Source organism: Syngnathoides biaculeatus, chromosome 12, assembly GCF_019802595.1.
Source record: "Syngnathoides biaculeatus isolate LvHL_M chromosome 12, ASM1980259v1, whole genome shotgun sequence".
Classification (NCBI taxonomy): Eukaryota; Metazoa; Chordata; class Actinopteri; order Syngnathiformes; family Syngnathidae; genus Syngnathoides; species Syngnathoides biaculeatus.
Window position 1 is genome coordinate 18509986 of NC_084651.1, and position 21820 is coordinate 18531805.

Genomic DNA, 21820 nt, shown 5'->3' on the forward strand with positions numbered 1-21820 from the left:
AAAAGCCAAAGCCCAATCCATAATGATTGGCTACTCTTCTAGATCCAATAGTAGATTTTCTTTATTATGATGATCCTTGAGTCTTTGATTTGATCCAGTCCAGGAAGTGAGTAACCCGTGAGTACACCCCGGGTTTATTCTTCTTTCCACATTGGTCTCCCCAGCTCACCAAACCATAAACAACATGGGTGTTGCCATGCTCACAGGTCAGCGGTCCTCCAGAGTCTCCCTGAAACAACACGTGTCCTCAGATAATAAATACACAGCCACACATATTTGTTGTGTGAGAATTAGTATTTATCTTTCTCCTCACTCACCTGGCAGGAATCGACACCTCCTTGCAGATGCCCAGCGCAGAACATGCCGTTATCCAACGTTGAGCCATAAATTTTGTCTTCAGAGCACTTCTCCTGGTTGATCAACAGAACATTGGCCTCCAGCAAATGGTTGGAACCATATTCAGCTACCAACAAAAAGTAGTAATCAGATAAGGAGTGTGAACCAATAGAATCTGATTCAAGTTTGGTTTAGCTCAAGTTCTTTGCAGGGAAACATCAGAATTAAACTTAAATATATATATATTTTTAACAATCTCTTTTTGAGGAAATTGAACTTACATTCCTCAGTGGCACCCCAGCCAGAAATGGTACATTCCTCCCCATCAGATAGTGGGCCCTCAGGCAGACAAGCTGCCTTCACAAACTGGGTCTCATTGGCACAAACACCATCGTCACCTTCCAATCGCAGCAATGCTACACAAATGCAGTTGTTGCACATTATTAGGTTACATTTGTAATGGAGTATTTTAGTAACACATAACACAACAAAGTGTAGAGTGGATTTCCATATTTGACATTTGCGTGTGAATATTTAGCGATGAAAGTTTCAAGGAGTTATGTATTTGGACCTGCACTTAAACTGGGAGTTATTTAAATCCAGGCCAAATTTTGAGTTAAAGGATTTTTTGTTTTATTTGTTGAATAGTTCTAATTTCAATCATACAAGAATATTGCAAAAGAGTGTGGAATATAAACCGACCCTGTGCTGCGAATGGCAAAAAAAAAAAAAAAAACGCAAGTTATGACTGAAAAAACGACTTATAAGTGTGCATATTCATATTTTACTGTAAATATACCACAAAACGATGGGCCCGAAATCCCTTATTATTTCAAATTCATCTGAAAACATAAAAAATAAATTAATTTTGAAAGAAATGCATAACACGAAGACTTGGTGAACAATCCAGATTAAGCTAAACTTTTTTTGTCATACACATATCTTAGGTCGTCAAGACATATTGCTCACTTCAATTTATTTCCACGACTCTAGTTACGCCACTCCTTTCCCAATAGGCAAGGCTTTGGCGGCATATTGTAGCATCTTATTTAGCTTTACAGAAAGAGCCCAAAAATATGCAAATTGCAATTTCGCAGATATATTTTCAAAGGAATAGCCAAGGATAGGTTCCTCACCCAGAACTGCAAATGTGCGGTGAACTGTACTGTCGTTTACGGTTATGTGTAAACCAGGGTTTCAGTTATTCAATTTAGACAGCAGGTCACGCCGATGAAAACTGCTCACCGATGTCATTGTGAACCGATACTGGAGTCTCTCTGTAGTTCTCATGCACAATGGCTTCTTCAACATTAAAGATCTGTTCAGTGGGCTCATCAGTGTCCAGAGAGAGCCCTCCCATAATCACCTGCATGTCATATCCCCGTTCACTAATACAAACACAGAAACATAACATCTGAAATGTTTTCATTGTTTAAAAATATACGACAATATTGCTCTTACACGCAGTGTCCAGCTGTGAGTACCCAGCAGCTTTCGATTAGAACGCCTCCACATATGTGCTTGAACAACCGGGTGGATCTTTTGGGTCTCACTTGAAGGGACACCTGCCAAGGTAATGCCCCAGGGGGTACCTTCAATCCCCCAAAGATTCGGGTTATGACTTTCTTTGGCTGAGGTTTCCCACAAGTACTGAATGTTTTTAGAAAAGATGTGGGAGTGGGTGAGGCGTCACTAGGTTGCGGAGGCTCGACTGGCTTTTGAGTTGGGGCAGGTGTTGCTGGCTTTGGAGGAGCTGGCTTAGGAGGTATTGGAAGAGCTGGTTCCGGAGGTGCTGGAAGAGCTGGTTCCGGAGGTGCTGGAAGAGCTGGTTCCAGAGGTGCTGGAGAAGCTGGAGGTGCTGGAATTGCTGAGGGGGCAATTCCATCTGGTGTCACCCAGAAAAATCACAATCACTCAAGTAAAACAACTGTTTTGTGTTATCTGCTCTTAAAAATACTTAAAATGAATCTAGTGCAAAACCTTGAAGTTTACGTATAGTACCTTCAGAACAGTCATTTACATCACAATAGTTCCACAGCAGCTTTCGGCCTCTTCTGAAGAAACACCACGGTGTCAAGTCACCATCTGGGTTTCTGGGGTATAGAAAATACAGAATATCACTTGGGCCCTTTCTTAAATTTTTAGTAGGCAAAGTAAAGTAGTAGTAGTAAAGTAGTAAAGTAGGCATTTTCAGCAGCATCCTTTGAGAAAAAATTGACCTGCAAAAGTTGTGAGGGCCAAGGCCGTCGCTGTCCTCAAAAGAGTTGAAAGGATCCGTTCCTTTCTCCAAGATGAAATGAGAGTTCCAGTAGAGGCACTCATCACCATCAATTGTTTCACTCACGGTGCCACGATATGACTCTCCGTCATCTTCATAGCAGTCATTTGGCCCTGAGAATTGCAGCACTCCCAGTTCAATAATTTGTCATATATAACATACCAGAACGTTTTGGCTATAAGCTGCAACAATCTCCAGCTTTAACCCATGCCGATTTTCCCAGTTCTAAGAGCTTCAGGTTCAAAGCTATCCATGCATTCTATTTAATTAACAAGTATCTTGTTTACTCTTTGCAAATTTTTGATAACATGTTAAGTGTTTACTTTTTCAAATCAAATCTACATGCGCTGAACCATTTTGATCGGTATGCACATCTTCTCTGCTCCAGCACATGCCCCCACTGTGAAAACGAACTATTTGGGTTGTGCATATTTTGCTGTGGCACCAGCAGTGTTTTTGTCTTTACAATACTTTGCTTCTATTTGTTATTTCCTACCATAATGTTGACAGTGTGTTTTTTTCTCATCTTTGCATGTCTTCTGGCCTCCCTGAACCTTCTGTTTTCTTCAACGGATAGTAACAGATACTAAAAACCCGATCAAATTGTTTTTGGTCCACGTTGTTTATATTCCACAAATCCTCAATTGAAGTGCTTTCAACACAGCCGTCACCTTTGGGACAAGTGGGCTAGCATACAGGAAGAAATGCCATACAGTTAACAGAAATTCGCATTACCATTGCACCCATTTTAAACCATCAAACAACCGTTTCTTTAACATAATAACAGCTGTTACATACAGAACACAAGTGCGTTTTGAGCTTGTCTCTGTGATAAATGAATAGCAAATAGAACATACAACAGTATTATTCTCTCTGCTCTGTTATAACTGCTGCAGTTTAGCTTTTATTTAGCTTGCTTCCTTGCCAATTCTTGACGTCAATCAAGTCTTTGTCACACAACTGCTAATAAAGTCCGGCTGTGGCTTGGACATCAGAGGGGGCAGCACATACTGCAGGTGTAATTTTTGCGGCTTATGAGCCAGTGTGTTTTATGCGTGAAAAAAGTTCAGATTTTCATTTTATTTAGTGGGGGCAGCCCATACATTGGTGTGCTCAATCGACCATATTTTATAGCATGTTGTGGTACTTACCAACATGACAAAAACGACCATTGAAGCCTGGCGGACACACACAATCGAAGTCGTTACCATCCTTGACGCACTGTCCACCATTCTTACATGGATTAGGTTCACAGACAGAATCTAGAGGGTGTGGGTGGGGGGGTTTACATTAACACACTTCTAATAAACAGATTTAATCAAATTAAGCAATTAGTGTAAATAGAACAATGGTTCCTCACATGTTCTACAATTTGGAGGCTGGAAGGGATGCTTGCATTTGCACTCGTAAAAAGGTGCAGTGGAAGTCAGCACACATTCACCACGGCCACATAAACCTTTCTTGCAAAACTTTGGTCCTGAAATATTAATCCAATTTAAAATTGTTATTGGTAAAACTCTTTATGCGGTATTTGTACACAACAACAACAAACATTTTCCAACCTTTCTCACATCGTCTTCCCTTGAAAGGTTTTGGACAGTCACATTTGAATTTTTTCTGTCTTTTCTCCTTACAAACACCATTATTTTGGCAAGGGTTTGGGTTACAATGGCCTGGGGAAAAAAGATAGGAAAAAGAAGGAGTACTCCTCAGAGATTTAGTTTCAAATGTAGGCCATTACAACAACAAAAAAAGCATGAGTAAAAATACTTCATGCAGTGTCTCTCACCTGCTGGTTCTTGAAGGTCAAAAAGCCATTCACTTGGGTCATCATCATCATCATCATCATCATCAAGAGAATCTCCCAAAATTCCAAGGAACGGGTCTAAAAAACAACCCATGATACAAATGCATAAATACATCTTTGAACCATTAGAAAATGAAATGTGAATCATTTACCATTCATTATGTCATCAAATCGTTCTCTCTTTTTCGCATGTTTCCCATGTTTAGGCGAACTGATTTCATGAGGATCATGGTCATGACGATCACTATGACGATGTTTTTTGTGTTTGTGGCGCTTCATCTGAAAAAACAAAGCAGTGTCAAATACTGTACATTTCCATAGTTGTTTTTTTTCTTTATTTTTACAACGGTGAAGTATAAATTGAATTGGGGTTGCGAAGACAAGGAAGGCATTCCATATTTGGCAAGAGAGTTTGGGAAATAAAGAAAATAGAAACTCGCTGTTGCTTTCATGGTCATGCATTGTTATTCTTATTTTTTTATTTGTGGTCTCAATCAAGTTTTGGGGGCAAACAAAAAAGATTCAAATTCCCTGTTATCGATTAACCTGCAATTTTGAGCTTGCCCAAGTTTATTAGTCTAATTTCCCTTATATTCCCATTAATTCCATTGAAATGTTTTTAGCCTTGAAAATAATGCCGACGTTTAAGATGTAATTGTGATTACTTAATGTAATTATAACATCACAGAATGGCTTTGAAGAGAATGCTGGTGAATGTCTCCGTTTTATTGAAAAGACAAGGCATGACAACAGCAAAAAGCGTAGTATAATAGCTAAGCAGCAATACTCAACAGGGAATACATACTTCGGCCGGGATGAGAATAACTGCAAGAAAGAGACAAAAGAAGAGGATCTTCAGGTTCATGATGGCAGCAGATCAGGCGACGTGGTGTCAAATGAGAGTTTGGGGTAGCAGATCACTCTCACTCTTGTAAACCTTTGCATGAGTACACTAACCTTTGATACGCTTTTGTCTGGAATCCTGTGGGTCAATGATATTGATTTTTTGCTATACTTTTGAGGATTCATATGCAGTCACAAGTGCCAAATTATCCCAAACCCTGAACACTTTAAAACCAAAAGCAGAGAACCTGCCTGGATTATAGTATTTCTTTTATTATTCAAGTTAGTCCTGAAAGGACTGTCAGAACTGTTTCCAAAATAAACACATATTACTAAGACATTGAAATAGCACTTATAATAGTATGATGACTTTCTAATACATTTATTGCCACCTCACATTCTTTTATGGCTTCATGGAATCATGTTTGTCTGTCCCTGACACACTCATCCCTCCCCCCATCTTACCCCCTCGGGGAAAAGTTCATTTGCAAGGAACATATTTGTTTGAATGTAGACTTTGGATCTACATATACTGGCTGACTCTCAGGATAAACTCACTTTAACCCCAAACCCAGCAGAGTGTTGTACAACTGGGTCCACCAACAGAATTTTGCACGTTATTAAATATGGTTTTGTTATATTTAACCATAGTTGTATCTTTAGAAATGTTAGCCAAAAGAAGGCATTGTTGCAAAATGCCTTCAGAAGTTAAATATTTCATAAACAGTTATTAACTATAAACTATTTAATAAACAGTTATTCTTCGAAGGAATGCTCAAGGCCAAATAAATGCAGAGGGTTCCGTCAGGAAGGACAAGGACTTTCCAAACAAATATGAACATTCATCCATTGAATTCCAGGCTGGAATCGTCGTGACCCGGGTTAACAATATCCGCCTTTGGGGTGAAGACACAAGAGAGGTGGAAAGTGGATTCTTAGGCAGAAAGAGATGAGGAAAGCACAGATCTTAGAACTGAATGTGGGGACTGTGACTGTTGGTGGAGTATCAGATCGAGTGTTGAGGCTGAAACATGAAATTGAGAGTGTTGCGTATAATGTAATCAGCGGCTTTTCCCCAAAGTTAGGATGTTACTTAAAAGTGAAAGAGAACTTTTGGAAGGAGGTGGATGAAATACCTTTGAGAATCTCAGACAGAGATCTGTGTCGTGATTCGTGCAGATTTTAATGGACGTGTTGGTGAAGGAAATATAAACAAGTGGTGGGTAAATTCAGGGTGCAGGAAAGGAACTTGGCGGACAGATGGTGGTAGACTTTGCAAAAAAGATGGAAATTGCTGTCATGAACACTTTCTTCCAGAACAGGTAGGCACATAGGATGACCTACATAAGAGGTAGACATACGCAGGTGGGTGTTGTGCAGATGTTGTGATCTGAAGGAGATAACCGACTACAAGGTGATGGTCAAGAAGAGTGAGACTAGAAAGCATAGTATGGTGTTGAAGAGGAAGTTTTAAGAAGACAAAGGCAGAGCAGACAACCATGTGGTGGAAATTGACAAAGAGAACAAGTGAGACGGGCTCTCAGTGTAAGGGAGGAGCTTCCAGTAGACTGGGTCATGACAGCCAAAGTGATGAGAGACAGGAAGGAGAGTAATTGATGCATCTTCTGGTAGAAGGGGAGAAGGAGATTTGGTGATGGAACCTCAAAGTACAGGAAATCATACCAGGATACATACATAAAGACAGACAGACATTCTAAGAAGACGTGGGACAATGAGATGGCTGAGGAGAGGAGAAAGTAATACATGGAGATGCGACATAGGGTGAAGGTCTTCTTCTTTGTCTTTCGGGTCACCGCAACGTGTCATCTTTTTCCATCTATGCCTATCTCGTGCATCTTCTTCTCCAAAACCCACTGTCGTCATGTCTTCCCCCACAACCTCCATCAACATTTTCTTTGGTCTTCCTCTCGCTCTTTTGCCTGGCAGCTCCATCCTTAGCACCCTTCTACCAATATATTCACTCTCTCGCCTCTGGACATTTCCAAACCATTGAAGTCTACTCTCTCAAACTTTATCTCTAAAGGTGAAGGTAGAAGAGACATATGACAATAACAATAACAATAGAGATGGAATAATACTTTGAGGAGTTGATGAAAGAGGAAAATGAGGAAGAAGGAAGAGCAGAAGAGGCAAGTGTGATAGAGCAGGGAGTAGAAATAATAAGTAAGGGAGAAGTTAGAAAGGGACTAAATGGGATGAAAAAATGGAAAGGCACTTGGTCGTGATGACATTCAGTACCTGTGGAGGTAAAGAAGCATCTGGGAAAAGTGGCTGTGGAAATTTTTACCAGGTTGTTCAACAGAATTCTAGCTTGGTTTCAAGTATCTAGACTAGCAATGGTGAGTGTGGTGAGGAAGTGAAGAAATGAATGCAAGCAGCCTGGAACATGTGGAGGAAGGTGTCAGCTGTGTTAGTTGACAGAAGAGTCTCTGCTAGGAAGAAGGGAAATAATGGGTGGCCATTACGTACATATTCGTGACAATGACACTGAAGAGACAGCAAGAAGCAAAGCTGGAGATAGCAGAAATGAAGATGCAGAGGTTCTCTCTAGAAGCCACCAGGTTGGATAGGATTAGAAATGAGTTCATCAGACAGATGACCAAGATTAGATATTGTGGAGATAAAGTTAGAGAGGACAGACTTTGGTGGTTGGAAACGTCTAGAGGAGGGAATGAGTTTGTTGTGGAAAGAATGATGAGGATGGAGCTGCCAGGCAAGAGAGCTTGAAGAAGAATTAAACACTAAGTTGACCATATCTGTTAATGTGAGTGTGGTTTATTTATTTACTCTAAAGTGCTCTGTGACTGACTGGCTAAAAGCAGTTTGTATCGTGCCTCTCACCCAAAGTCAACTGGGATGGGCTCTTTTTTACCTGTGACCCAGAGCAGGATACATAGTAGAAAATGTATGGATGGAAGGTTTCAATCTGTGTGCGTCCAGTCCCATATAAATGATTTGTATAAACCTAAACAGGTGGAGGTTGAGATGTTGCATTACAGATTACAATTGGTTTTGCATTGGTTCCGTTGTGGGCATGGCCAGGACACACAGCCAGGTGGAGGCTATCGGAGAAGCTCCCTGCACAGAAGCAGAACAGTGGTGACATATCATCTGCATCTAGAAACATCACTGACCCAGCTGGGAAATTACACAAAATTCCACATCGACAAAACTGTTTTGTGACAAGCAGCCTATGAGGCACGCCTCGGTGCCACGCCGAATACTCCCCATCAAAAAACTCCACACACCACGACTCATCTCCTCGACCCAGCCAGCAGTCCTCAGTGATCCCCTTGCGTGGAATGCTGGGATAGGTGACGCCAAGCTCCCAGTAGGTCTTGCCAGTCACGTCAATCTCCCAGTAATGACAGCCAGAGCTGAAGCTTTGCAAGCTGATGACATTAAGAGTGCTGTCAAAGCGTGCAGGGCTGTCAGGAAGCTCCTTCCAAGTGTCTGCATAGGTAACGCAGTCGCGGTTCGGAGAGATGAGTAGCTTGGGATGAGCTGTGTCTGGATCCAAGCACACGTCACTCCAATCTGAAGATGCACATTCTAAATCACTTCAGTGATTATACTGTTGGCAATGAAGATGTGTGGTGACCAAAATGTTTGAACTCACAACTTTTGGCAAGAGTCTTCATAATAGGTGTGAGGGAGGAGACGACCAGAAGCATGTTGTTGGTGAGACGGACAATCTGTTCATCTTTGGTCTCGTCCAAGCTCATACTGGAACATTCTGAGCTTTTGCACACATTTGGCACTCTGGAGGAGGTCGGTCAGAAATAGAAACATGTTGTGGCAATGAGTCACACTCAAACATTTTGATTATGGTCCTCCTTATGTAATTATAATAATCACTGTTTCATTGTGGTGCAAATACTGCATACCTGTCTCTCAACTTGGTGCCTTGATGATCAAGGTATGAGAGGAACGACTAAGAAGAAGAAAATTTGGTTTAAATGAAGTGTATTGCATATAGGCAATTACCATTACATAAAGTATGTTATTTTAGCATTTCTCCAATGACGACACAGAACCAGAACAGACCTGCACTAATTACTTTTGATCAAAATATTTATGGTGCCCCTATTCTGCATGATGCACCAGTGATGACCTCATCTGCCTCACAATCAACTGGTTCTGTTTTTTTCTATTTCAGAGTCTGCATTGTTCTCCAAATGCTTGTGTTGCTTTTTTGGGGGGGGGACTCTAGCTTCCTCCTATGTGTCCCCAAAACCTGGACATTCGGTAAAATGAAGAGTCTAAATCTTGGGCTACCAACTTTTTTGAAACTCAGATCTCTTCTTGGTTACTGATTAATGCAAGGCACTCCCAAGCGACTTACACGTCTGAAATAATGAATATTTAATCGGTTATTATTAATCGTTATTAATGATATGTTCAGGGCGTACCTCGACTCTCGTCGGAAAAATAGCTGTCTTAGGGCCCAGCACACCCGTGACCTAGGTGAGGATTAGAGGTACAGAAAATGGATGGATGTGCATGTATGTATGTGAACACTGATTCTATTAAAGATTTCTCATTTACAGTTGCAGTCAGAACTTTACATACACTGTGCAAAGACACACATTTCATTTTTTGTTTCACCTCCTGACGTGAAATCAAAGTAAACCTCTCCTGTTTCAAGTGAGTCAGGGTCACCAAAATTATTCAATTGTATTAAATGCTACGATAATGAGAGAGAAGTTCTTAAAGCATTTTATCTTGTTTTTTTTTTAGGTCAATAGTTTACATACACAAGAGTACCATGTCTTTAAAGAATATGGGGAAGCCAAGATGAAGAGGTCATGGCTTTGGAAGCTCTTGATAGGTTAACTGACAACATGAGTTAATTGAGGGCAAGTATTTAAGGCTTAACCTCAAACACTCTGCTTCCTTTTTTGAAATAATGGAAAAATCAAAAGAAATTAGCTAGGAAATGAGAGAAAGAATTGTGGAGCTACACAAGTCTGGCTCTTCCTTGGGTGTAATTTCCAGATGCTTATACGTGCCAGGTTCATCAGTTTGAACAATTTGATACAAGTATAAACATCACGGGAATTCCAGCCATTACACTACTCAGGAAGGAGACAGGTTCTCTGTCCCAGATATGAATGTGTTTTGTTCTGAAATGTGTGAATCAACCCCAGATCAAAAGCTAAAGGCCTTGTTAAATTACTGGATTAATCTGGTAAGAAAGTGTCATTAACCACACTAAAACGAGTCCTGCACATACATGGGCTGAAACGCCACTCACAGAGAATGAAGCCATTGCTCCTAAAGAAGTAAACGAGCCATGTTACATTTTGCAAAAAGACACCAAGACAAAGATCTTACCTCCTGGAGACATCTCCTGTGGTATGATGAAATTAAAGTGAAGAGGTTTGGCAATTATGACCAACGTTAGATTTGGAGGAAAAAGGAGGAAGCTTGTTATGGAAGTAATTTAGTGTCACCAGGATTTGATTTTGAAATGTCTCAGAAAACAGGGTTTGAATTTGAAATGTAAAGTGATCACATTTTCAATAGTTGCTACAATTCGCTGTCTGAAATTCAACCAGCTACAATTCGCTGTCTGAAATTCAACTGGCTACAATTCGCAGTCTAAAATTCAATGTCTGTGCCACCAGGCAGGGTTACTTTAGGTCAGAACCAAACAGCCAGCCAATGCAGTTATGCTTTCTTAGTATGTGACGTCACGTGACAAAGAAAGCGTAACTTCGAGTGGAGTGGCCATCACCAAGCCCTTACCTGAATCGCATCGAAAATTTGTGGGCAGATCTGAAATGGCATATGCCAGCAAGGCAACTGACAAACCTAACTCAGTTACACCAGTTCTGTCAGGAGGAATGGGTCAGGATTCCAGCAAAGTACTGACAGAAGCTTGTGGAAGGTTACCCAAAAACGTTTGACACAAGGCATGCACTTCAAAGGACATTCTATTCGAGACTTAAGTAAATGTATGTAAACTTTTGACCTTGAAGAGAATAATGTAAAATTGTCTAAGAAATTCTCTATCTCATTATTGTGGCATTCAACAAAATTAAATAATTTTTGTGATCCTGACTAACATGAAACAGGAGAGTTTGAGTCTGATTTGACTTCAGATAGTGAAACAAAATATGAAATCTGTATTTTTTCTGGTTTCGACTATATAAACATCTGTTCGCACTCACATTCACATCTACGGTCAATTTAGAGTCGTCAATGAATTTTTTGTTAATTATTATTTGTAGGACAGGCCCTCGGGCTATTCACGTGTTTTTTGTGGCTACCTGCTGTGTTTGGTTGTTTGTTTTATGTGGTCTGTGATTGGCTGGCAAGCAGTCCAGGCTCTTTTCCACCTCCTGCCCAAATTCAGCTGGGATTGGCTCCGGCTCACTCATGACCCGAATGAGGACAAGCCCTTTAGAAAGTGTATGGATGGCTATTGAACCACAATATAAGGTTTTCTTTGTTAACCCTTTCTGGTTCATCGCCATGAGGATTTTGAAAGGTTGTCAGTTATACGATGGGGACTTAAATGGTGGGGGGAAAAAAAATCCAGCATCGAACCATTTATTTATCCAGACCCTGATCAAAATGTAATGGATTCAAATGTCAAACCTCGGCACTGAGAGGTAGATATAGTGAACGGTTGCACGCTGTGCCTGCAATTAATACAACATAAAATATAGTGCATTGTTTCAACTGTGGGAATATATTTCACATTCATTTACCAATGTATCAGCAGGCATGTCCACATGATCCAGTGCTGCTGTGATTTCAGCCAGGTCCTGTTCTATCTGCTGGATCAGAGACCAGTTCCTCTCTATGAGCCAGTCCAGAGATGAGACAGCAGCACGCTCCTCAGCCTCCAAGTGTGAAATTGTGGTCCTCAGGTCCTGATCCAGGATGGCTTGGATCTCCAGATATTTTCTTATTATGCTCTCCTTTAGCACATGGGACTTTTTCTGAGGTACACGCACTCATCAGTTTATAGTACTTCAGATATCGGAAATGGTTTAGTTTATCTTTAAGATTTAAAACATTTATTGTCATCAACACACTCAGAAAAAACACTCATCACAGTGGTTAATACAGCAAGCAGACATGAAGGAGTTAGTAGGTGCTTTGCTCAGGGGTACTTCAGATGTGAATGACCATGCATGCTGGGAGGACTGAAAATAGGGCTCTTAAGTCGAGGGTCAGAATTTTAACCACTTTTACTCAGTTGCACCAAGTTTGGAGATAAGCAAATTGGCCAATGGAAAGTGAACAATCTCAAGTTAATACTAAAGTCTAATGTTACACTTTAAAAAAAAAAAAAGAGAATATCACTTCAAAATTTTTTTATTCTATTTTTTTTGATGACTTTTGGCACTATGAACGTTTTGCACTGATAACTTACTGTGATTTCTGATTGTTGCACAGCCAGGTTCTTCTGTGTGTCTTTCACCATCTCCCTCTGCATCTTTAGATTTTCTTGATGAATTTTTAACAACTCCTGCAGAGAATGGTGCAAATATTGGACATGCAATAACCCTAAGTTGATGAATAAGCAGTTCATATCATACCTTATTAAGTCCTAACCCAACAAAGAATTGAATTGATTCTAATGTCCACAATACATCTAGTTGTGACTTTGGTTAGACACATGTATGTTGCTCTTGAAAATATTAATTTCATGAATCATACTGTATGCAGTTGCCATTACCTGCACAAGCAAAGTTGTTTGGTTACCATTTAGAAGCCGTTTGAAACATTCAATATGACAATGCCCTTTAACGCCACTGCAAACTATGATTAATCGATTGATTAATAGTGTTCCTAACTATAGGATACCCAGCGGGTACTTTGTGAGTGTTTGCAACCATGATGTTGTAGTTTGGTTTGTTGAGGAAAGCTTGTAAATGACCACATTCTTACTTTTTCAGTTTGAGATGAATTCAAATCAGTAAACAAATTGTTATATTATAGCACAAACACACATCAATATTTACCAGTCCTATCACGATGGATATCCTTCTCACCAGAGAAAATGAAATTATATTACACTTGATCCTGTATATTATTCAGAAGACAGACAGAACTGATTAAAACGGGCATGACTTTCTCAGTGTGATGCAGTACGTTGATCCAGTAGATCCCGAGTAAGACTTCTTTGACCCATATCTTCCTAAATCTAAATATGAAACATATTCCTCACTGAGGTATGTTGACTTATATTATTTTCCCCGTTGTCAAGAGATACAATTGCTGCACCACAAACCCATTCACTACGTTTTAAAATATTATAGACTCAAGTGTTTGATGATGTCACCCTACTGAGCCCCCAAATAATAAGTGTGTGTGCGCAGACTCGCCGATGGGCCCATAAAAGCCACCAAGTCCTCGGGACAACCTCTCACCCAGTGAAAGTGAGCTTGATGGAGAAACACAGAGTCAAGAGAAAAGAGCCAGTGACTACTTTGGTTTCGCTGGGGATCATGTGGTTCATGATGAGTTCAAGCTTTATTGGCTTCGTTTTCGTGACAACAAACGGCAGTGTGGGTTTCTATTGATTAAACAAAACGTTCAAACACAGGTTTGCTTACATTAGGTGTATGATGTAACTGTCCCTCATTGTATTTTGGGTATGGCAATAAATTATATTCAGATTTATACTTCTAATACATGGAAAGGGTACGTGTCTGGCCATGTTTCGTGGAGCCTGAGAGGAGTGCCATTTTCTCTTTATATACTCATAAATCTAATGAAAGCCGACATGTCCAGACGCCAAGCCAAAGGCTGAGTGAAGATGCTTGGATCGTTCATTACCAAGTAGATGTCGCAGAACAATTTCTGTTATTCAGATGGTTATTTCCCAGTGTTTTGTTTTTAATCATTTATATTATTCAAAGACTCACTGAGCCAATTGATGCAAACTTTGGACCAAATCTTTTTTGGTCCAAGCAAAGAAAAGAAAACAAGACTTATTTATGTTCAGGCTACAAGCATGAACATTCTGTGGTGTCATAAGGTTCTACTGCACTTACAAAGTTCCACAGGAGTCAACAGCAAATAAAAGCAGGAAGCAACAAGCATAAAAAAAAGATGAAAGCAAAGCAAGAAAAAACAAGCGGCATCAATATAAATATCATGATGCTATGTATCATTTATTCTTTGTCATTTTTGAACATGAAATGTATTCTGGAGCTCAATTATTGGTTTACTATACAATTCCAATATGTTGCACCATTCAGCTCACAGTCTCATGAAGTGTCGGAGCAAAAAGACTTCATGTCAGAAGGTAGAAAAAAAATGAAAATAGGGAAACAAGCTGAAGCCAAGTCTAGATTATTTTCTTCCTAAATGGTCTGTTGTACATGTGTAGACAGTATATGCATGCTGCTGCGAGCGTTAGAAAAGCTTGGCCTTCTTTTTCATGTCGTTGCGTTTCCACAGGGGAAGCCTGTCAAACTCCTGGATCTCCATTCCAAAGATGTCAAAGAACGTTTCAGGTGCTAAGTGGCGCTAAAAAGGTGGAGACAACAAAGGAGGGGCATGTGGGGGTTAACACCAAATAATTAAAATGCTCTCTGCCAAAATGATGAGGAGCTTTAAATACTGCACATTTGTGCAAGTGTTCCATTTGTGCAACATGCTATTACACAAAGTAAGAAAATGCAGCATTAATAACGGTCAAACACAATGATACCTCCAGTCTGGTTCTGTCCACATCCCTGGGCAGTTTAGCTCTCCCTCTACTGGTTATCATGAGCATTTCATAGGGATACACCTTCAGAGGGAGACATTCATCAGTGCACAGGCTCACATACCCACGTTGCTTAAGTAATAACCCATTTAATTGACAAAATAACAATAATTGTATGTAACGGTTGTTGTAAGAGTGACAGAGGGAACACTGGGCAGGAGAACACGTATGTGACAGGAGGCTGACTGACGGTGAAAGCAGTTGTTTATTTGGGGGAAAATGCTGGTCGGGTGCTATGGTGTGCATACTCTAACGTGCAACACGTAGACACAGTTATGTAAGGGTGGGATTGTAAATCAATTTCATCCAAACTGAAAAATAAAACATAAAAAATGCTGGGAAATTAAACTACCATCTGAATAATTCTCTGTGCATATGAGAAGAAGGTGGCAAATCAATGTTCTGGTGATGTTTTTGACAAGCAACATTAGTTTACACTCCTTATGAGGTGTGTCAGAAACGTTCCAGGATCAATGTCAATAAAGATATTTCTAAACCAACTACGTTTTCCCCTTCATTGTAATCGCCCTGGAGTATATGCTGTAAATGTGACCTCAGCTCCCTGGACCCATTAAACATTTTTCCACATGCCGTAGTAGCCCATAACATAAGAACAGGCCATAATATAATAATGTCCCATAACATAATATATTTGGATTTTTTTCAAAAAGTAATATCTGGCCAATAACATCATAAAAGTCCAGGAGTTACAAACAGCCTCTGGACTGTGGATGAGGAAAGGTGATTAAGTCTTTGGCAGAATACACGCTCGGCCCTTAAGAGAGGGAAAGCCCAAATTTCAGGGTTACTCCAACCAGAGAACATAAATGGCGAGGTGTGCAAATGATCATCTTAACTAGAGGGCAGAATGCGTTAGCCCAAAAAATGTTTTATGCTGGGCCTTTTAAGCACACAGGAGCCTCTGACAGTTCCTGGTCACGAAGAATATTGCAGTGCTGGAGCAACCTCCCGACTCACCTGACGCCATGTGATTTTTATCCCCCTCTTTCCCAACCTAAAGGGCATACTGAAGGGCACCCATTTTGTGGACGATATCAAAATGGCCAAGACAAGAAATAATGAATTATCTGAGAAAGCCACGAGGACATAACAGAGAAGGCAGAGGAGGTGTTTGAGACTCCAGGGAGATCGCTTCAGAGGGGAAAATATGTAGTCTGGATTAGAACTATATCAGTCCTGGAATATTTCATCTCCCCTTCCGATATGGGAGTTCTAGTTTATAGGGGTATGAGTGTTTTACATGGAGTTTTAGGCATTGGCTTCTTCACTGTATGGCACATACAGCTATGCATAAGCTATGTGCAGATGAAAAATGAAAAGCTGGCATGCTAAGCACTAGAGTGACTACAGCTCCTGAAGCGGCATGCTAAATCTGGAACTTCTCAAATTTGAGTGTTCAAATACGGTACGATGCCCCTGCACTATAGGGAGCACACTGTAATTGACATCCAATCCATGCTACTATTTCTAGTTTGAAAACGTCGCACATTGTCCAAATATTTTGTTAGTAAGATAAACAAAACTTTCACCTTTAGTGATCATTAGATTTTTTTTTTTTTTTAAACCTACAATATATGAGCACAAGTATTGGGACCCCTGGCTATTAAAACTTTGGAGTGTATGGGGAGAATGTTGGTATTTGAGAACGACACTTGTGAATTTAGCAGTCATTGTTGGTGGACATAAGAGGGGGTCTGGCTATGACGTAATTTTGGTTGTGGTTGTAGTTCATCCCAAGAGTGTTTGATGTCCCCCCCCACCCCACCGCACACACACCAAGCACATCCAAGTAGACATTTATAAACCTTACTTTTTGCAAGTCATGTTACAACAGAAAAGGGCCTTCCTCAAACCGTTCCCAAACATGGAAGCATGGCCAAAATGGCATGTAAATGAATTAACGAGATGATGCATTTTTAATAGCAAAAACATTGGAAAGATAGACCTGAAATGAACCTTTGACGATTTATTTTGTTATTTTTTTATAGCCTTCGAAAGGGGTTTTACGAACCTTGGGCTGCTGTCCTTCTGTATTTCAATGCAGTGCAGTAGGTCACAGGGCACATAAAATTTTGTCAAAGTAGCATGCACGCAAATTCATAACTATAAGCAATTTAAAATTGTCACTAAACCTAACACAAATGTTTTTTTTTTAAATAATGGCTTGAGAGGAGATTCAAACACAAAAAAATATTGATACAACAGTGCCGTCCAATGTTATTTTTACTTTGTACAGTACACCCCTGCCTCTCAGCCAAAGTCAGCTGAGATAGGCTCCAGCACACCCATGACCCTTTTGACGATAGGGAGGAGCAAAAGATGAATGAATGGATGAATGGATACAGTAATTAACTTCTCTTCATATTTGTATGAATGTTAATTAAAACATTGCCACCTGTCACCCGTTAAGAATCAACTTGCTTCTCAGAATTAATTGTATTCAATTTTATTTACTTTTACAATTTCATTCATTTATTTATTTATTTATTCTACAGATTCTCTCACATAAGCAGGAAGCTGGTAAAGGAAGGTAACATAGATACTTACTATCCTACCATGCAGTGTGCAACGTGGCAACACACACACTTTTAAACCATGAGTAAAAAATATTCAACTCTTTAAAAATGTTTTTTTGTTTTTCATTTGAGGTACTTTCCAATGTTTTACACAACGTTTCAAAGACCGATGAGGACGACCATTAAAATTCAAGAGAACGTAAAGGAGTCAATTCCAACCCCTGATTTATTAGGCAACCGACAATGATGTGTGTCTCAATACTTTTGTCCATATAGTGTAGTTCACATTGTTGCCATCAGTACAAAAAGAAGAAGATACTTGCTTTGGGCTCCAACATATTAGGCATAGATACTCCCCTGTCCATCCTTGCAAGTGCTGCTCGGCCATCCTTAATGTGCTAAAGAATAGAACATACATAAATATAATATAGTGGGAGGGGACTGCAGGGTTAATGGCATGAGTATGTTGTCGTTTTATGACGGTGGGCACACTTTTCACTGGATGGAGCGAGGAGCTTGACTACTGCGCAGGATCCTAACATTCAAGATGGGCAGTTGTTGTTCCACTGTATGTTTATGCTTCCCTGATGTGAATTTTGAAATAATATTTCCAAGACTGAACATTTAAGTCAAGTCATGACGTTGGAAGACAGACACACACACACAAAAAAAAGACACATGAGGTGGTGCTTGCACTTTGCACGTAGAGTACAGATGCTCAGCTACCGGGCAGTGCATTTGAAATGACTGCATGCCCCGTAGGTGACGTCTTAATGACATACAGTATAGCAACATGTCCAACGACAACACAAGCATGTAGCACAAGTGGACAGTGTGCATTCATGGCAAGATGCCTACTGCAAGGAAATCTGTGGCGTAAGGTGAGAAAGCATGCCGTGTGAAAAAGCAGATGGCCGACATACCTGAAACTCTGGAGGACAAAATGGGACAGAAAAACGAGACTCACAGTTAATGGTTTTGCCGTCACATCTCCTTTCAGGCAACTAGTATGAGCGAACACTTTTGTCCCTCACGACACACTCTGAGAGCCAGGAAGCGGCTACTTCGAAATGCACAGCAACTTCATGTACAGGAAGCAAGCCATTTCTGAATACGACAGGAATACTGCAGTTCTTGTGAAATGTGCTTGTTCAACATGTTTTGGTAGCAGTGCTCACCTTTGCCCCCTCCGCACATGTCACCGTAGCAGTTGTACTGTGTGAAATCTGTTGACTGGGGCTGCAGGGTGGAGGAAAAGTGCTTAGTACTGTATGTATCACTGCGTTGTAAAAACTACACAAAAACACATTTGAAAGTTGTTACTACTTAGAGAATTACCTATATTTTTATACTAATAGCACTAATACCTCTATTGACAATAACATAACCATACATAATAATAATAATGGTAATTACACTGGTTATTATTATTATTATTGCTGTTGTTGTTCTTATGATACTATTGTCGTATAATAAATAATTATTAGAATTTATTATTACTACTACTGTTATCAGAAGTTAAAGTATCAGGAATTGCTTTTTCTTTTTTCTTTTTAACCTTTCAGCTGGGGTTCGGACTGCGTTGATAACGAATGAGGTCTCACCCGGTGTAGCCCATTCCTCCCATACCCAGGCAAAGAGTTTGTTCTCGTTGGAGATGTTAGCTCTGAAAGATAAAAACAGTTATCAATGTGTTGTATGAAATAATAACTGAGTGAGTGAGGAAGACATTGGATCATGATGCTTCTCTTTACCTGCATCACCGTTATCCTGCTTGATGTCATAGCGCTGAGCAGACACACTCCTTGTGTGGCGTTCCCTAATCTGTTCTTTCTCCATCTCCTCCCTGAGAATTAGCTTTCCCAAACCCGACTGAATCTAGATACGAACACCATTCTGGTTAAGTACCATTCTGAGCAGGACAATTACGGAACCACAGAGTGCATTTCTAATTGACCTTGTTGAGGTGTTCTTCCTGAAGCTGCTTTCTTTTTAAGGCATCTTCGTCCTCTTCTTCTCTGGATCGTCTTCTTCCCTCTGTACCGTCACAATCCAAATACAGCCCCCAAAAGATATCAATTTAAAATTAAAGGGAAATGCACATCCTGCAAGAGGATTTAATAAAGCACATGTACTTGGATAGTGGAACTGATATATAATTAGTACAGTTTGAAGGCGGTATTTCCACTAATTGTGAAGTCAAGTAAGTAATACACAGGGTGTACAAAGGAACACAAATGTGAGACAGAGTTGACAAGACAGACAAACTATTTTTGTGACGTTAACTTCAATCATGTACCCCCTGGATTCACTGCACATCTAATACATAGAACGGCACAGATGTAAGACACATGGATACATGTCAGTTTGAAGTCAGTCTCAGTTATCTCTGTCTAAGTCATTTGTGGCTTTACCGTGTACATCTATTGCACCAAAGACTGCAGTAACATAAAAAAGTGAAAATGATGCTGCCTCAAGCAAAAATAAATCAATCAATAATGTGGTAGCAAAAGAAAGTGTTTTTTTGTGCAAGCGTCACATAAGAAATGTGCCAGGATTCCAACAGTGCTCAAAAATGAAGCAAGGATGCAGTTAAGGATTCAGAGCAGGTCCAAGGGGAAACAAGAATTAGTTGGGTGAGTTTTGCCACGACATGGCTGCAATGCAAGCATGCCCATTAGGAGCCTACTGTACCTAATGCAGCGTCAGAGGAGGGCCAACAATCACCCTCACTCTGTGCGCTGTCATCTGGAGAGGGAGCATGGGCAGCAGGGAAGGTGGCAGATCTGATGATGTCATCAGCCGACTTGCTTTGGCGTGCTATGGCAGCTGTGTAAAGGTTGGCAACCGTGGCAACTGATCTATCAGTTTTTGTGTGTCACCGTCTCAAGCACATAGAGCTTAAACATGGGAGGAATGTGTGCCTTACACGAAGCAAAGTATTTTTGCCTCAATAAATATTACGTAGAGTCAGCTTCATACTGCATATAGGTGACGGCAGGCAAGTGTTTGCTTACTAGGAGGACGTTCATGACAAACTAGAGTGAAAAGTATCGGCACACATGGTGTTCACGAAAATGAGTTGGAAGCCTAGTACATATTGTATGGTAACATACTGACATTTTGGGATGTGTTATTCTGTCAGTGAAGTGAGGTACACGACTCAAAAAAGTTTGGATATTCCATTACAGGTGAACTTAATTTCACCTCATCTAAACTTTTGAATGCCAAAATCCAACTATTCAAAGTTCCTTTTTGCACAATTTGCTGTACTCTAAGCAGAAGCTGAAAGGCAAATTTCACAACAGATGAGGAGCTCATGAGACACTGTGACACACTAAGCTCAGAGGCCACTTCCCTCTGAAAACAACTAGTTTGAAACTTCACAATGGTAAACTGCTGTTGCTCATTCATTAGGTGCTGACTTGATCTTGTGATGTCAAAATGAACAGCGAGATGAAGAGGACCAGGACATCTACTGGCTTGTGCCAAAAATCCTGAAACATTGAACAGTTTTAGATGTACATTCAAAAATTATTAGAAGGTCAAATTAAGATTACTTGTAAAGGTTTCAATGCATTTTAGGTTCATCCTGAAAGACAAATATCCCAAACTTTTTTGTGTGGTGCACATACCCGAAACAAACAGTTGCATTTACTTTAATTGTCCAAACTGAGCGTATTACACAACATTATTGTAAAGGGGCCAGTGAAAAGGGACTTAAGATGACTTGTTCAAATGGACAAAATGCTGCAGGTGACACAGAAGTGGATCAGAGACAGACTTCAAACAGTGCAATGACAAAGGGTAAATATAGGTTAAATAAATTTTCAATGCAGAACATTCATAGGTTTAGACATTTTGACACATGAGCCACTCACATCTGTCACTCAGCTCTCAGTCACAATTCTGATGAGAAAACGTGCTGTAAATAGACTAAAAAGGTACCGTATTGTTTGTAGATGGGTGGTTTCCTGTAGATGTTACTGCCCTGATCTGAAATTTGCCAAATACAGACAATCCCATTTAAAGATCCTTTGGCATTTATGCAAAGTAAATGTACCTGTAACTAATATTTACCAATATCAATTATTATTATATTGTCATTATATCACATTTACCCACAGATGCCCCTTAATGCTTGTCTGTTTGAAATAAAAGTGTAAAATGCATCCTAGAAAGCTTCAGAATTATCAGACAGACAGACAGACACAGAGAGAGAGAGAGAGGAGAGAGAGAGAGAGATAGATAGATAGATAGAT

At 40.1% G+C, this 21820-nt stretch overlaps 3 protein-coding genes across 4 annotated transcripts in view; all 3 read right to left on the reverse strand.

Moving 5' to 3' along the window:
* Window positions 1-5: 5 nt before the first annotated feature.
* Window positions 6-5286, reverse strand: habp2 (hyaluronan binding protein 2). The gene is made up of 13 exons (XM_061837268.1): window positions 5227-5286; window positions 4574-4700; window positions 4404-4499; window positions 4177-4287; window positions 3975-4091; window positions 3766-3876; window positions 2556-2727; window positions 2329-2429; window positions 1798-2221; window positions 1582-1724; window positions 618-752; window positions 318-463; window positions 6-229 (listed from the first exon to the last, which is right to left on the reverse strand). Exons 1-13 carry the CDS (start codon window positions 5284-5286, stop codon window positions 65-67), a joined length of 1908 nt encoding a protein of 635 aa, XP_061693252.1. The 3' UTR covers window positions 6-64.
* Window positions 5287-8250: 2964 nt separating this feature from the next.
* On the reverse strand, window positions 8251-12834 carry LOC133510085 (probable E3 ubiquitin-protein ligase TRIML1). Its single transcript, XM_061837765.1, has 5 exons — window positions 12676-12834; window positions 12005-12238; window positions 9173-9219; window positions 8905-9047; window positions 8251-8822 (listed from the first exon to the last, which is right to left on the reverse strand). The coding sequence occupies exons 1-5, from the start codon at window positions 12832-12834 to the stop codon at window positions 8251-8253; spliced, it is 1155 nt and encodes a 384-aa protein (XP_061693749.1).
* Window positions 12835-14397: 1563 nt separating this feature from the next.
* LOC133509464 (actin-binding LIM protein 1-like) overlaps window positions 14398-21820 on the reverse strand; it is a 48719-nt gene continuing 41296 nt past the window's right edge. Inside the window, exons 16-25 of one of the 2 annotated variants that reach the window (XM_061836474.1) lie at window positions 21507-21554; window positions 20253-20387; window positions 19516-19595; window positions 19313-19436; window positions 19163-19224; window positions 18737-18797; window positions 18482-18489; window positions 17882-17956; window positions 14965-15045; window positions 14398-14780 (exon numbers count right to left, since the gene is read on the reverse strand). In XM_061836474.1, the coding sequence (XP_061692458.1) occupies window positions 14667-14780; window positions 14965-15045; window positions 17882-17956; window positions 18482-18489; window positions 18737-18797; window positions 19163-19224; window positions 19313-19436; window positions 19516-19595; window positions 20253-20387; window positions 21507-21554 (788 nt within the window). In that variant the 3' untranslated portion in view covers window positions 14398-14666. Of the gene's footprint in view, window positions 14781-14964; window positions 18640-18736; window positions 18798-19162; window positions 19225-19312; window positions 19437-19515; window positions 19596-20252; window positions 20388-21506; window positions 21555-21820 lie in introns of both variants that reach the window. The other variant, XR_009797350.1, reaches the window with a different exon arrangement.

Bases quoted from the DNA above. Each gene is read 5' to 3' on its own strand.
- habp2 (XM_061837268.1), bottom strand. From the start codon at position 5,286: ATGAACCTGAAGATCCTCTTCTTTTGTCTCTTTCTTGCAGTTATTCTC. The intron at 2,430-2,555 runs GTCAATTTTTTC...TCTATACCCCAG, and splicing joins GGCCCTCACAACTTTTGCAG to AAACCCAGATGGTGACTTGA. The intron at 230-317 runs GTGAGTGAGGAG...GTGTTGTTTCAG, and splicing joins GAGGTGTCGATTCCTGCCAG to GGAGACTCTGGAGGACCGCT.
- LOC133510085 (XM_061837765.1), bottom strand. From the start codon at position 12,834: ATGAACTGCTTATTCATCAACTTAGGGTTATTGCATGTCCAATATTTG. The intron at 12,239-12,675 runs GTAAGTTATCAG...CGTGTACCTCAG, and splicing joins TGCAACAATCAGAAATCACA to AAAAAGTCCCATGTGCTAAA. The intron at 9,048-9,172 runs GTATGCAGTATT...GACCTCCTCCAG, and splicing joins GGCACCAAGTTGAGAGACAG to AGTGCCAAATGTGTGCAAAA.